Genomic DNA, 13,473 nt, shown 5'->3' with positions numbered 1-13,473 from the left:
GATGAACAGAAAGGCCCTCGAGTCTTGAACCGACGCGGCCGATAAAAAATTCCGGATCGCAGATCTTTACTGGTGAGAAACAATAGACAATAATGAACGATGTCGGAGGGGTCTGGTCCGCGCAGAGATTTGCCGGTTGGCTTTAGGCTCGGGCCCGTTAAGGCCAGAGCTTTTCAGGTTAAAATGGTGGAGCCGGTGGAGTCGGGGTGGGATCGGGCCAATCTACCGGTCTCGGGAAACATCATATCATAATCACTCATTCATTCATTCATGGATATATATATACAGTGGGTGGAGCAGACGGGGGGACTATATACGACGCCTGGCCCAGGACATCTGGTGAGAGTAGGCTAAGGGATCAGGATGTTGGACTGAATCTCGTCCAGGGTCTCGGTCCATCCTTCAGGAAAGGTCCGGCGCTTGAACCAGACCTTCTCCAAAAATTCGATACCCTTGTCGACGTTCTACGGCGCATCAGCAGGCAATTCCATCAGTGCGGAAACAGCACATACCTTGAAGCCGAACCGTTTGAGCCCGTGCATCGTTTCCCGGACGTATCCTTGCTCCTCCTCGTTTCGCGTTTCCTGACCACCAATAAACAATGGCCACAAGACCGCCAGCTGGCCGACGTCCTTGGAACACTTGCGGATCAACGTGAGGATGCGGGTGATCAGCGTATCCAAATAGGTGCGGTCGGAGATCCAGCCCGGACGACCGGCGCCAGCCACTTGGTGCAAATGAAGGAACGTCGCCTTCTCGTATGCTTCGATGCAGCCGACGTACTCGAGCACATCGGGGAACGGGTACTTGGCCAAACTGTCATCGTCCAGCTCGCCGAGCTGCTGCAGACTAACGGGTGTGGTGGCTCGCCAAGCGACCAATTTGTAAAACAGATCCTTGTACACTTGATCCTGGTGGTCCGGGGACATGGACCGTTTGTCTCGGGCGAAAACACTGATGGACGCTTGAATCTCCATCATTCCCGACCATGAACGCCGCAGCTCGACCAGACGCGGGTTCTCGGGCACGGATGACCCAGACAATGTCGGTGTCCCCAGATTGTATTCCCACCCACCCCCCAAAGTCTTCCAGTAGTTGCCTTCGACCACGGTGCCTCCGGGAGTGGCACAGGCGCCTGCCACATCGACGTAGGAAAGGAGGGAGACGAGAAATGAGCGGAGGGGGTGATTGGACTCGGCAACACGGTAGACCTCGCGGGCAGAGTCGCCGGTATGCGGATAGAAGAGACGGTTATAGATCTCGCGAGCGCCTTGGAGGTGTACGGCCCAGTTACCATGCTGGGAGTCCATCATCTGCAGAGAGTCAGTTCACTGTCCTGGCGCAGAAGGCACCACACAAACCTCGAACAAGCACAACAAGAGGCAGGTCGCAAAGTCCGATAGCCCGAGCTGCTGCGCCGGATCCACGTATCGCGTGCGGAATGTCTTGACGACCTCGCCGTATTTTCCCATCGCCTGCTGGAAATGCGTGTTCCGCTGCGGTCCCGGCGAGGTGTTGGCCAGGTGCAATGCGCCCAACGCCTGCATCGCGTTTGCGAGGGACGGTGAGGTGTGGGCGAAGTCGGGGAAGTGGCTACGGTAGGGGTTCATGTTGATGGAGTTATCGTAGATGAGGAGGAGGGTCGAGACTTGGTCGACAAAATGAGCGAAGTAGCGATCGTCGCGACGTTGAAGGGTCGTTGCAACTAGGCTTGCGGGCGAAACGGGCTGAGCGAACTGGAACCGGGTGGCTTGAGGCAGCGTGGTGGACGAGACGACGACTCCCTCCCTGCCGCCTTCTTCCCTTTTCATCTCTTGCTCAGATGCCTTGGTCCGTTTCTTCGGGGCCTCGGAGGGTGAGCCCTGGGTCTGTGAAGGCCCGTACACCTTGAACGTCACGCGGCCCTGGGTACCATCGCATTCCAGGCCGAGCCGCGTGCAGTTCTTGCATGCGGGCGAGGCCTCATCGCAGCGGACATGGCGGCGGCGACAGGTTGAGCAGCCGGTGAATCCTCGGTGGTGCCAGCGGCGAACTCGTTTCCTGGGCGCCGACGAGGTGTGGGATGGTGGTTGAGACGGTGGTGACTCGGACACGTTCATGGGTGCCACCACCGAGCGAATCTCCATGGGGAGACAGGACCGATGGACCAGTAGGATGGAGACATTGAAGACTCAGGCAAGGTGGCAGGGCGTACAAGTCATGATCATGACGGCGGTGAGTTGACAAAGGAAGGACTGAAGGAAGGGAAGGGAAGGCGGGCCAGGTTGTGGGAGAAGATCATTGCCGGGCGGATGGGTAGATGGATCCACGGTCTATCACGGTTGTTTACACTCTGTATACAGCCAAGATCCCCCTGTCCGAATATTATTAGCCCGTGATAGAAATATTCCCGATCTATACAACCAACACGAAGCACTGCTCCAAGGGTACACTATCCCCGTGTACTAGAGGTTGACAGCGGCTAGAGAATCCGTCAGGCATGCCACATGGATGATTCCATCCTAGTCCATACTTGTTAACTATGGCCTCGGTTCGGCAGCAATTGACACCCACTACTATTATTCCTGACGGATGGACACATCAACTACCTTCCTGGGGTGGTGGACTCTCCTCGGAATTCACGCCGAGTCCCCCCTCCTCGCCAGGGTCCATCATTTACCTCGGACAACGCCTTCCATTTCCACGAACCCTCCCAGACACCCTATCTCAACCCTGAACTATCCTCGATCATGGCTCAACAAGGCTCTAGACTACAAGGCAAAGTCGCCATTGTCACCGGTAGGGACACCCGCCACAACTCCGATGATACCCTATCTCACTCCCCCGCACAGGTGGAGGCTCAGGCTTCGGGGCGGCCATCGCGCGCCGTTTCAGCGAAGAAGGAGCCAAGGTGATCGTGACCGACATCAACGTCGAGGGCGGCGAAAAGGTCGCAGCCCAGAACCCAACCAATCTCATCTTCCAGCGCATGGATGTCACCCAGGCCGCCGACTGGGAGGCCGTTTTGGACGTGGCGTTCTCCAAATTCGGGAGGCTAGACGTGCTGGTCAATAATGCGGGGACGACATATCGCAACAAGGTAGGTTGTCATAACATTCGACGGAACAATACGGATGCTGTGCTGATGGATGATAAGCCCACGGTGGAAGTGACCGAGGACGAGTGGGAGCGCGTCTTCCAAGTGAACGTCAAGAGCATCTACCTCGCTGCCCAGACGGCCATACCACGACTGATCCAGCAAGGCCACGGCGGATCGATAGTCAACATCTCCTCGACGGGGGCTACTCGGCCACGACCGGGTCTGGTGTGGTACAATGCCTCCAAGGGTGCCGTCACCAATGTGAGTGGTTTCCTTCGTTGCATAGGTCAACATCCGCTCATCCAGTGTATAGGCTACCAAGGGCCTCGCCGCCGAGTACGGGCCTCATAACATTCGCGTCAACAGTGTTGCGCCTCTTCTCTCGGGCACTGGACTCTTCTCCATGTTCACCGGCATGGAAGACACCCCTGAGAACCGGGAGAAGTTCATTGGCAATGTGCCGCTGGGCCGGCTGACGGAGGCGGATGATATTGCGAACATGTGTCTGTATCTGGCGAGTGACGAAGGACGGTTCATCAATGGGACGGAGATGGTGGTGGATGGTGGGAAGTGCATCTAATGCGGTTTATTCGTGACCATTCGTCATTTCATAGACTTAGTCCATCGTACCCCGCATGAAGTGGCGCCATCCACGCTTGACGTTTTCATTATTCTCGCGGTCTTTTGCGTAGACGACGAGGGGTCTCCAGTGACATGCAGTCAAGCATGGCGTCCAACTTTCACTCTATCCCGGTCATCGACTGCGGCCTAGCCAACTCACCCTCGACGCGGCCGGAGCTCCTCAAACAGCTTCACCACGCCATCACCTGCGTGGGCTTCTTATATCTCTCTAACCACGAAGTCTCCCAGAAGACCATTTCCGACCTCAGAGGCGCACTGCCCGCCCTATTTGCTCTCGACGAAGCGACAAAAGAAGAGGTCGCCTTGCACAACTCGCCCCATTTCCTCGGGTACAGTCAAGTAGGCTCCGAGACCACCGGCGGGGTCGAGGATAAACGGGAGCAATTCGAATTTGCAACTGAGCTTCCCGATACTTGGCGTGAAGGACTTCCACGATATGAACGACTAAACGGACCCAACCAGGTATTTGAGATCCCGTACCAACGTGGTGGTTTCGTTACTGAAGAGACTACAGTGGCCCGCTCACAATGCAGCTGTCCGAGCTATAGTCCAGAGATACATCGATGAATTGACGCGACTCAGTGAGCGTTTTCTAACCCTTGTCGCCGAAGCCCTCTCCCTGCCAGCAGAGACGTTGTTTTCGTGTCTGTCGGAGCAGCATCGCCTCAAACTAGTCCACTATCCTGCGTCGGACCCTTCCGATCCAACCGGCCAAGGCGTCGGTCCGCACAAGGATTCGTCAGGATGGTGGACATTTCTCCTGCAAGCATCGCCCCCCGAGGTGAAGGGCTTACAAGTGCTGAATAAAACGGGGGACTGGATTGACGTCCCCGTTGTTGAAGATACATTTGTCGTGAATATCGGCCAGGCATTCGAGGTGGTCACACACGGGGTCTGCAAAGCTACAACGCACCGTGTTCTATCTGGTCCGCACGAGAGATTTAGCGTGCCCTTTTTCCAGGGTGTTCGGGGAAGTTTGACCAAGGATGAAGCCCTTGGTGCATTGAGACAACATTTCGCTGCTACGAAAGATTCCTCTATCGAATCCGCGGAGGGAACCAGCATTGACTCGGCCTTCCTCCGTGGTCGGTATGATACTTGGGGAGAGTCACAGCTGCGAACCAAAATTCGCAGTCATCGTGATGTGGGGAGGAAGTTCTATGCCGATGTGTTTGACAAGTATATCCACGACTCTTAGTCAAGCATGCTCTATACGACTAGTTATATCATCTAAAACTTAGAACCGCCGAGGCTCAGCAGTAGGCTTATTGCCCACGGCCTTCTCAATCTTCTCAATCACCTCGTCCGTCAACTTGTCCGCAACAGCCAGTGCGCGGATGTTATCGAGGACCTGCTCGGGCCGCGACGCACCAGTGATCATCGACGAGATATTCGGGTTCTTCAGAATCCAGGCAAGCGCCAACTGCGCTGTCGAGATACCCAGCTCCTCCGCAATCGGCCGCAACGCGGCAACCTGGTCCAGCTGGCGCTTCCAGGTCTCGTCGCCCAGCGTCTTGCGCAGACCCTGCACATACTTGTCCTGCGACTGCGCCAGTCTCGAACCCTCAGGGGCCCCCTCGACGTCATTGTACTTGCCCGTCAGCACACCGCCCTTCAGAGGCGAGAACACCGTCAGCCCCAATCCGTGATGCGCCTCGTAGAGCCAGCGGTACTCGCGCTCGACCTTCTCGCGCGCCAGCAGGTTATACTGCGGCTGCTCGACGACGGGACCAACGAGGCCGAGACGGTCGGCGATCCGCCATGCGTCGGAGATCTCGCTCGCCGTCCACTCCGAGGTTCCCCAGTAGAAGGCCTTGCCGGTGGAAATCAGATGGTTGAATCCGCGAACAACTTCTTCCATGGGTGTGTCGCGATCTGGGCGATGGGCATACACGATATCCACGTATGGGAGGTCCAGGCGCTTCAGGGATAGGTTCATGCCCTCGATGATGTGCTTCCGAGAGAGGCCGGTATTGTTGAGGGGTTTATTGGGGTTGACGCCGTTGGCTTGGCCCCAGTAGAGCTGTGAGAGTCAGCAATTGCACTCCGTCGGGGAGATGTGGAAAGCTCACCTTGGTAGAAATCACCAGGTCATTCTGCTTCCATCCATACTTCTTGATCGCCTCGCCGAACACCACCTCCGACTGCCCGCCGGCGTATCCCTCAGCCGTATCAAAGAAATTGACTCCAGCATCGTACGCAGCCTTCATGCACTCGAACGCGGTTTCTATCGGATAAGTTAGCCCGGTTTTATTCACTCGCGGAACTGAAACACACCGTTCCCCACATGCCCGCCGAAGGTGAGCCACCCGCCGAGGGAAATCACCGAGACCTTCAGACCCGTGCGGCCGAGGAAGCGGTACTGCATTTCAGGGAGGTCGGACATTGTGAGTGCGGTTTTTGCTCGGGATGAAAAGGGGGATTGATGTTGCTCGAAATCGGGGGAAGAGCTTATCTTTTAAGTCATTTCACCGACCATGACCAAAGCAAGGGCCGATGCGGGGAATGCCACGCAATTCCGTCGAGTCTTGTCCGAATCGGGTCCCCGGGTGAGCTTGATTAGCCGAATCGGTCCATTTATTTGTAAGACGGATTTGGGATTTCTGGATCCTTCCGTAGCGAATTGGGAAGGTGAAAAGTGCTGTAGTTCTGGACTGAGTTTGGTGGCGGGGTACTTGATATGCAAGAATAGACGAGGGGGCCGCCCCATGCAAAGCTTGGGTTGCTTGAATTGACCAGTAAATTCCCTTGTATGACCCTTTAACTACTTCCAAATCATTCAACTAGCATCTACCGAATAATTAGATTGAATGACAATACCACACTGCAGTTCCATCCATGTATAGAAATAAATAAACTCATGCACACGCCGTCGGAGCAGCATCCGGGCCATCGGGGTACTCAGGTCTCTGAGTCGGATCCGCACAAGCACAATACTGCGTCTTCTCGGCAGCATTCGCGCATGCACCCGCCGGCGCGGTAGCGCAGAAGCTATCTGTGTGAACAGAAGTAGTCATGCCGCGCGGACAGGAAGCGTAGGGCATGCAGAAGGTGTCGACGGTCGACGAGCCAGGAAAAAGGGTCATGCTGTACGACTGACCTGTGGCGCAGGTACAGTCGACAGCTAGACAATGGTCAGTGAATCCTTGCTCAGTTCTTATGAGGTTTCCATGCTCACCAGTGGTGATGGCAGACTTCTCCACCTGCCAAAGTGCCATGATGCAATGTTGTGGTAGTAGATGGCATCGCACCATGCGCACACTCGGTCGTGATCCACGCCGCAGTGATCGGAAAACAGGTTGGCTGCTCGACACAGTGATCCGGGTGCCACACAGACGGGAAAAATCCTGTCGGGCACTGAGTCGGGGCCTCGGGTTCGTGGCAATAGGCGGCCTTGACCTGAAGCAGATACTTGAATAGAATCCTATGGAGTCGAGGGGTTACTAGCTCTATTTGAAGTAATACTCCACTGGAGGACTTGTCTGCCCAAGCATTCGATAAAGACTAGAACATTTACTAGATAGACACGTTCCTTCAGCCTATCTAAAGTATGTACACAAAGAGAAAATATCAAGTCATCGTCCAGCGAAGAAGAATCCAGCTCCTGCCATAGATGCCCTCCCTGTTAGCAACATCACTGCATCTAGAACAAGTCTCTCTTGTGACGCAGGTGACCATAGTTATAATTGTGTGCATGCCTCCGGGCGTGATCATGTTTGACTGGTTTCTCTGGCGTATCATTCTTTTCAGCCTGAAAGACCACAGTGGTGGCCTTGCTAATTGTTGTCGTTGTGGTGGACTTGGTATATATCCTCCCTGTGCTCGTAGTGTAAGGTTCACCCTTGCCATTGACCATGACTATGATATCTTGTTCCATGTAGATAATCTCTCGAGTGACCGGATCGATTTCAACAGAATCAGTAGATGCAGGAGCCGGGTCAGTGGTCGTCGGATCTGCAGCGGCTTCGGCGGTGTTCATGACATGCAACTTGTCAAAAAGTGGGGTTGGATCAAGGTCCAAAGTAGGTATTGACAGATCAGGTATCGACAGTGACGGGATCGTAGGAATGCTTGGGACAGGCTCGGTGGTCGTAGTTGGGTGTCCGGGCAATTTATCAGCGCGCATAGCATATCCCGGACCCCATTCGATAGGCATATTCCCCGGCAGGCCGTCAGCATGCATATGAACATTCTCATGCTGAAGCTGCGGCGGCAAGTCAAGCTGACATTGGTTTTGATCTGTCTCGTTCTGCAGATCAAAGATATCGCAATCAGTGATCAAACCCGTCTCATTTGTGCAAGTGTTGACGGCTTTCTGCAGCACGCCGTCATCCCAGGCCTGCAAATAATCGCCGTGATACCCAAATCCAGTTGGGTCGCCATTGGCGAGAGTGAAGAATCCTTCTTTATCTTTGAATGCGTATGTGTTCCAGATAGTCTCGTAGAAGAGCGAGACTAGTCGGGTCTCATATCCTTCTGGACAGGTTCCATCCATGACAAGTGAGGGATAGGCGACGTGAGATTTGTGGTCCGGGGAATCGACATCTTTACCATTCCAGCACGATGGGAACATCAGCTCCAGCCGGATTCCATCGGTACAGTGCTCGTCCAAAAAAGTCTTGTTCGGTAGAAAATGGCGGTAAAGAGACGGCTCTGCCGCTTCGGCATAGTTCAAGCAGTTGAATCCAAGAGCCTTCTGGCGAAGAGCACGCTGAGATTCCTGGGCGCCCTTCCATAGGGACTTGGGAGGGTCTGGAACTGGCCAGGTGAAGTTGCGCTGGAATGGATCCCCTGCGATCATCCGGAAGCCCTGAGGGAAAGCAGTTACATTCTCTCCGTAGAGGAGGTAGTAGCTGATATCCGAGAGATTCGTAAGTGTATGTTCCACGTAGAGAACAGACCACACTTACGCAAGCATGCCTCCCACCTGCTCTACCAATTCGGCACTGCCGTTTGGATGCATAAAGTAGAGAGTAGGAGTCCAGTAAGCGGACTTATCTTGCATCACAGCGCAAGACGTGCAACTGGATTTCTGCAAGGTCTGTTGATTGGAGTTCATACTAAAGCCTGAATATCGTTAGCAGGCCAAGGCTCCAATGGATGTTGCGTCTGCTTACTTCCAGCGCCGTGAATGGAGTGCGCGTGCGATGCGACCTTTCCTGGGTCTATCAAAGGATCCAATCGAGCGACGCCAAGTCGCCCGCGACATGGCAGACGCCAGAAAGCATTAATAAAGTTCGGAAAGATCGTAAGGCAGGCCAGCAAGGTGGCCGCTAATCGGGTGTTGTGCATCATGCGATCTGTTGAGCCGCGTCCACGGGCTCAATGACCGCCAGAAGGGAGCGAAGTTTCAATGTGAAGGAACGATTCTCGAAGTCAACCGGTGCTGGCGCGGCTGAAGTGGTAGCAAAACGTGTATGTCTGCTGGCAGAGAAGTCGAGGGCTGTGCGATATGTCAGTCTAAGGGCACGCCATGGGTTTGTCCTTTTATTCAAGACTCCCGGAAATTGAATCCAGGCACATTATGTCGCAGGGGCGAATTCCAGGCGGCCAATTAAGCGTCATCCAGACGATCTCATTCGAGATCCCCAGGATCGATAGGGATGCACCCTGCCCGAGGAAAAGAATGAACCCTTGCTTCGGAGCTCCACCCTGTCCTCCGCACCAAATCGCACGAGGGGATAAACGGATTTAAGTCATAAGGTATGCAACGTCCCATGGAACCGCGTTCTCCAAAAGTAGAAGTAAACAAACAAACGTTTATCACTGCCTAGGGGCCTATGTGATGCAATTTTTTTTTTGCGCTATAACTTGAATAGGAGACTCGCCTCGATGATCACAGAGCAAATTAGTTCAGGAGATAAACAGCAGTTGAAACAAAAGAATAAAATAGAATGGTTTAAAAAAGAGCGACTGTGTAGCTGAGAGATATAGGGCTGAAAGGGAGTGTCTGTGTCAAAGAAGTAAAGTACAGTGGAACGGAATGAAGGGTTATCTCCAGATCAGAGATCTAGCAAGGCTCAAATGAAACACCAAACAATTGCAAAAATATCCCTGGGCCATTTCTCCTGCGATAACTATGGTTTGACCAACCGCTTGAACTCCTCAATATCATCATCTGTGTTTCCCGTCATGTATAAAATGAAATGAGTTGGGAGTGGCAGACCTCACGACGAAAATCACACATTGCTTGTAGACGAATAATATCCAAATGCTTTCTGAGGAGTTCCATTCCTTCCATCCGCATCGCAAATGTTGAAACGAACGAGCAGTCTCTGCCGCTCGGCCTCCCACTGCTCCGTCCGCGATTGGGCGGGGTGGAGCATCGTGAAACAGGATATTTTGGTGGGGCTTTCAAATGATCCTGTGCAATATGAACGGGAATGTAGAAAAGTGCAATATGCTACAAGCCTACGAATGCTTGTATTTGACTCGGCGTTTAGTCTCAGGTTCCGTGATTGAGTAATGCGTCAAAATATACAATCGAGATACAGTATCCAGCCAATTATTAAATACCTCAGGCTACGTATTACTTTCTGTCGAATATGAGAATCATGGCGGGGGAGGAGGGGCATATAAGATATGCAAGCTCTTTTTACCATCTTCGTCTCACCTTGTCGACTATATACTTCGGTGCTTCCCAAGTGAGACGTCAGTAGTTAAAGACCTTTATCAACTTCGATGTGTCATCGTAAGTGGTATCTTTGCTTTTGCGAGTAAGCTCCAGATTCCCAGCCCCTCTCGTCTTCCTGCCTTGACAACCTGTGCACTGAATCCTCCGTACGGCAACAGTCAAAGGTATATACTAGCTGCTAAACGCCATACAGACACACATGCTAAGTTCTAGAGGAAAACCCGCACTTTCTTCCCAAAGAAGCACCGAATATCATATCATTCCATGATGCTCAGCGGAGCTTCAATAGTGAAACAAGGAATTGTGCGCAACCTAAGATCTGTCTCCCAACAGCTCCAGCCATGCGGAGTCGACCTTTCGCTAAATCGCGTTTTTGCCTGGACATCGCACGCCACGATTGACTTTGACAATTCGCACCGCAGGCGGCTGATAGGTCTGAAGAGCGCTTCGACAACGAAACCGGGAGCATAAAATTGCCCCAGGGTGCATATCTCGTCGAATTCAACGAGACCGTTCGCATTCCATTAGATTGTATGGGCGAGGTTTTTGTTAGATCGTCTCTTTGGCGGTCGGGCGTTGCGCTCACAGCTGGGGTGGTGGATGCTGGCTATGAAGGCGCGCTTGGTGCTTTATTGGACATCAAAAACCCGGCTGGGGTTGTTTTGTATAAAAATGCTAAGTTGGGGCAGATTGCATTGCGTAGGCTTGAAGAGGAGGTAGCCGCTTATAGTGGTATCTACCAGTTTTCGGCGAACAGTCGTGGGCGCGATGGCCAAAGCGAAAGATGATTCAGGCAAAGTATAAATGCTGGATGCTTTACTGGGGTTTGGTGATAGAATTGATCATATCATATTCTGCAGGCCTGTTGTGAATATGGCGAAGATGGGTCTAAGGGTGGACCAATGTTGTGTGTCCATGTCACTCATATCAAGTCTGGCGATAAATACTAGACTATACAGAGCAAGTAGATTTGTCTAAGGTAGTGCCCCCATCCCGCATCTATATCCCACGGCACTTACAGGTCATAATGTACAAGTATACAACAGGACTTCGTCAGATCACGTCTTAACCTCATCCAGCGCCTTCTTAGCCCTATCAACCGCCTCCCGAGCCCTCCGATCAGAAACATCCTCAACGTCCCTACCACCCTCGATCACAACCTCACGCAGTAGCGATTCCGTTTCACGTAGAGATGACCGTCCTCTCTTCGCGGACTTCATCCTCCCAAAACCCACGTGCGACGTCCCATTTCTTCTGCTGACGACGTAGCGAGTAAATGAGGCCCACAGCTGCTAAGGTGCAGGATTCGTAGATGGAGGCGGAGGGGATGGAGACGTACGTTAGTGCAGAGAGGGTGGATGTTAGCGTCGTCGTGGATACGCTGAAAAGGACCAGGCTTTGTGCTAGAGCTTGGAGGGATGGCACGGTGGTTGTGAGGAGTTTGGCGCGGGTGTCTGGAATCTGGGTCGGCCAGGGGGAAGAAATGGAATTGTTGGAGGGTGCAGACTCTGAGAGTGAGATGGGTGGGTGTTCCGCCAGCAGACCTGCCTGGTGGTATTTACCCGCAGTCCAGATGACCTCGTGTTCGGAACGGCGGAGGAATCGCTTCTCCAGGATCTCAGAGGTGATCATGCTCACATCATCAACGCGCCAGAAGAGCTTCCACCAGGCCAGACCCCGCCATCGCGGACTGGCAAAACCGGCCTCGAGGGAGCTGCGCAGTTCTGAATGTGCCCGCTCAGCCCAGACGGCAATGCCACGCTCCAGGTTGGCACGCACCGTATCAGAAACCACACCAGCGGTCTGATGCTTGATGGCCTTCTCATCTCGAGCTAGCACGCCTTCGTCAGCCGAATCCAGAAGGGATTCGATGAGAGGCACCAAAGCCGGATTCAGTGCGCCATCCTTTTGGACCTTCGAGGAGGCAAGCCAGTCGATCACCGTTTGCACGCCGCTGCCATTCCATCCGCGTTCGTATTCGGAGACGTTCTGCACAGACTCGCGGAACTTATCAAGTGCTTTGCTTGCGCGGTGGATATCCACCAATGAAAGTCGGTCCCTACTTGGATTCTTATCTGCCAAGGGGAGCTCGATCGCTCCGCGGACAGAAGCCACCTCGTTCTTGAGGTCTGACTGGGCGACCAGCGAACTGTACGCCAGTAGTCCATCCACTCCGCTACCACATACAATGCTCCGATGCACAGGGTACCGCACAACGTTATGCCGACCAGAATGCGAGGTCTGGATGGTTACAGTGGGAACGAGGAAGGTGTCTGCAGTGAGGGTGGTGCCGGCAAAATCCGTTTCAGAGCCGAGCGTACTGACCAAGATCTCCAAATTGCCTTGTTTCAAGATGGGTGATGGGATCGCAATCGTCGGCAGCAGGTCATTCGAAATAGATTCCGAGACTTCCCCGTAACTGTCAAGGATGACCGATCCATCAGCAAAATGGCCTATAGTAAAAAAAAAAACAGAGGGCCCATACCGAATCAAAAGTCCCGGTGACGTATCAGCGTCGTTGGTCTCGAGGATATCCTCCCAGCTCTCGCGCGGTCGTAACGGGTCAGCGAGCAGCAATCGCACTAATCTCCGTGCCGAAGCCGCATTGTCCAAACCAAGAACTGGACAACGTAGAAAAGAAATCAGCGTCTTGATCTTAGGAAGGAAAGAAGACCGCCTGTTGATACTCACCAGCAACACGAATAAGAGGCGTCTCGGACTCCAACCCGCGCAGCGCAAGCTGTAGCCGACTCAGGCTCACTTGCTCGATCGCCGCATCACGCACCGCCTCCAGCGCACCGTACAGCTCTTTAAACCGTGGCGGGACAACCTTGCCTACGCCGATGACAGTCGATGTTGAGAGAGGACGAGGAGCAGGGATTGCAGCGGGATTCAGTGGGCGATGGGCAGGGTTGCTCTTTTCACCGCGGGCGTGGTTGTTGACGCCGGCACGCGTCGACAGCCGTCTCCATGCCGCGCAGGAGGGACAGTAGAAGACACTGTCTAGTGGACGCGACAGGCTCTTTGCGAGCACGCCGCGCAGTCGGGGAGGCATTGATTGGAGGAGAGGGAGAGAGTGAAACAAGGTTGGTTGAAGATCGGGAAGAGAAGTGCAGGA

The 13,473-nt window shown here is 53.6% G+C and overlaps 7 protein-coding genes across 7 annotated transcripts; 2 read left to right on the top strand and 5 right to left on the bottom strand.

Annotated features, from left to right (window-relative positions):
- Positions 1–350: 350 nt before the first annotated feature.
- Positions 351–2,126, bottom strand: N7510_004973 (Zn(II)2Cys6 transcription factor; the record flags this gene model as incomplete). Its single annotated transcript, XM_056976899.1, has 3 exons — positions 351–464; positions 513–1,313; positions 1,362–2,126. The coding sequence occupies 3 exons, from the start codon at positions 2,124–2,126 to the stop codon at positions 351–353; spliced, it is 1,680 nt and encodes a 559-aa protein (XP_056836855.1).
- A 603-nt stretch (positions 2,127–2,729) lies between these two features.
- On the top strand, positions 2,730–3,659 carry N7510_004972 (SDR family oxidoreductase; the record flags this gene model as incomplete). The annotated part of the gene is made up of 4 exons (XM_056976898.1): positions 2,730–2,778; positions 2,832–3,079; positions 3,137–3,340; positions 3,393–3,659. The coding sequence occupies 4 exons, from the start codon at positions 2,730–2,732 to the stop codon at positions 3,657–3,659; spliced, it is 768 nt and encodes a 255-aa protein (XP_056836854.1).
- Positions 3,660–3,805: 146 nt separating this feature from the next.
- N7510_004971 (isopenicillin N synthase family dioxygenase) lies at positions 3,806–4,919 on the top strand (the record flags this gene model as incomplete). The annotated part of the gene is made up of 2 exons (XM_056976897.1): positions 3,806–4,183; positions 4,236–4,919. 2 exons carry the CDS (start codon positions 3,806–3,808, stop codon positions 4,917–4,919), a joined length of 1,062 nt encoding a protein of 353 aa, XP_056836853.1.
- Positions 4,920–4,958: 39 nt separating this feature from the next.
- On the bottom strand, positions 4,959–6,107 carry N7510_004970 (uncharacterized protein; the record flags this gene model as incomplete). Its single annotated transcript, XM_056976896.1, has 3 exons — positions 4,959–5,744; positions 5,794–5,948; positions 5,999–6,107. The coding sequence occupies 3 exons, from the start codon at positions 6,105–6,107 to the stop codon at positions 4,959–4,961; spliced, it is 1,050 nt and encodes a 349-aa protein (XP_056836852.1).
- Positions 6,108–6,579: 472 nt separating this feature from the next.
- N7510_004969 (uncharacterized protein) lies at positions 6,580–6,939 on the bottom strand (the record flags this gene model as incomplete). The annotated part of the gene is made up of 2 exons (XM_056976895.1): positions 6,580–6,845; positions 6,900–6,939. 2 exons carry the CDS (start codon positions 6,937–6,939, stop codon positions 6,580–6,582), a joined length of 306 nt encoding a protein of 101 aa, XP_056836851.1.
- A 425-nt stretch (positions 6,940–7,364) lies between these two features.
- N7510_004968 (DUF1996 domain-containing protein) lies at positions 7,365–9,016 on the bottom strand (the record flags this gene model as incomplete). The annotated part of the gene is made up of 3 exons (XM_056976894.1): positions 7,365–8,574; positions 8,632–8,788; positions 8,839–9,016. The coding sequence occupies 3 exons, from the start codon at positions 9,014–9,016 to the stop codon at positions 7,365–7,367; spliced, it is 1,545 nt and encodes a 514-aa protein (XP_056836850.1).
- A 2,521-nt stretch (positions 9,017–11,537) lies between these two features.
- N7510_004967 (uncharacterized protein) lies at positions 11,538–13,410 on the bottom strand (the record flags this gene model as incomplete). Its single annotated transcript, XM_056976893.1, has 2 exons — positions 11,538–12,976; positions 13,047–13,410. The coding sequence occupies 2 exons, from the start codon at positions 13,408–13,410 to the stop codon at positions 11,538–11,540; spliced, it is 1,803 nt and encodes a 600-aa protein (XP_056836849.1).
- Positions 13,411–13,473: the final 63 nt, after the last annotated feature.

The sequence above is a fragment of the Penicillium lagena genome (assembly GCF_028827675.1).
Source record: "Penicillium lagena strain IBT 129212 chromosome Unknown utg000002l_segment0_segment0, whole genome shotgun sequence".
Taxonomy (NCBI): domain Eukaryota; kingdom Fungi; phylum Ascomycota; class Eurotiomycetes; order Eurotiales; family Aspergillaceae; genus Penicillium; species Penicillium lagena.
This window is presented reverse-complemented; position numbering and strand designations above follow the sequence as displayed.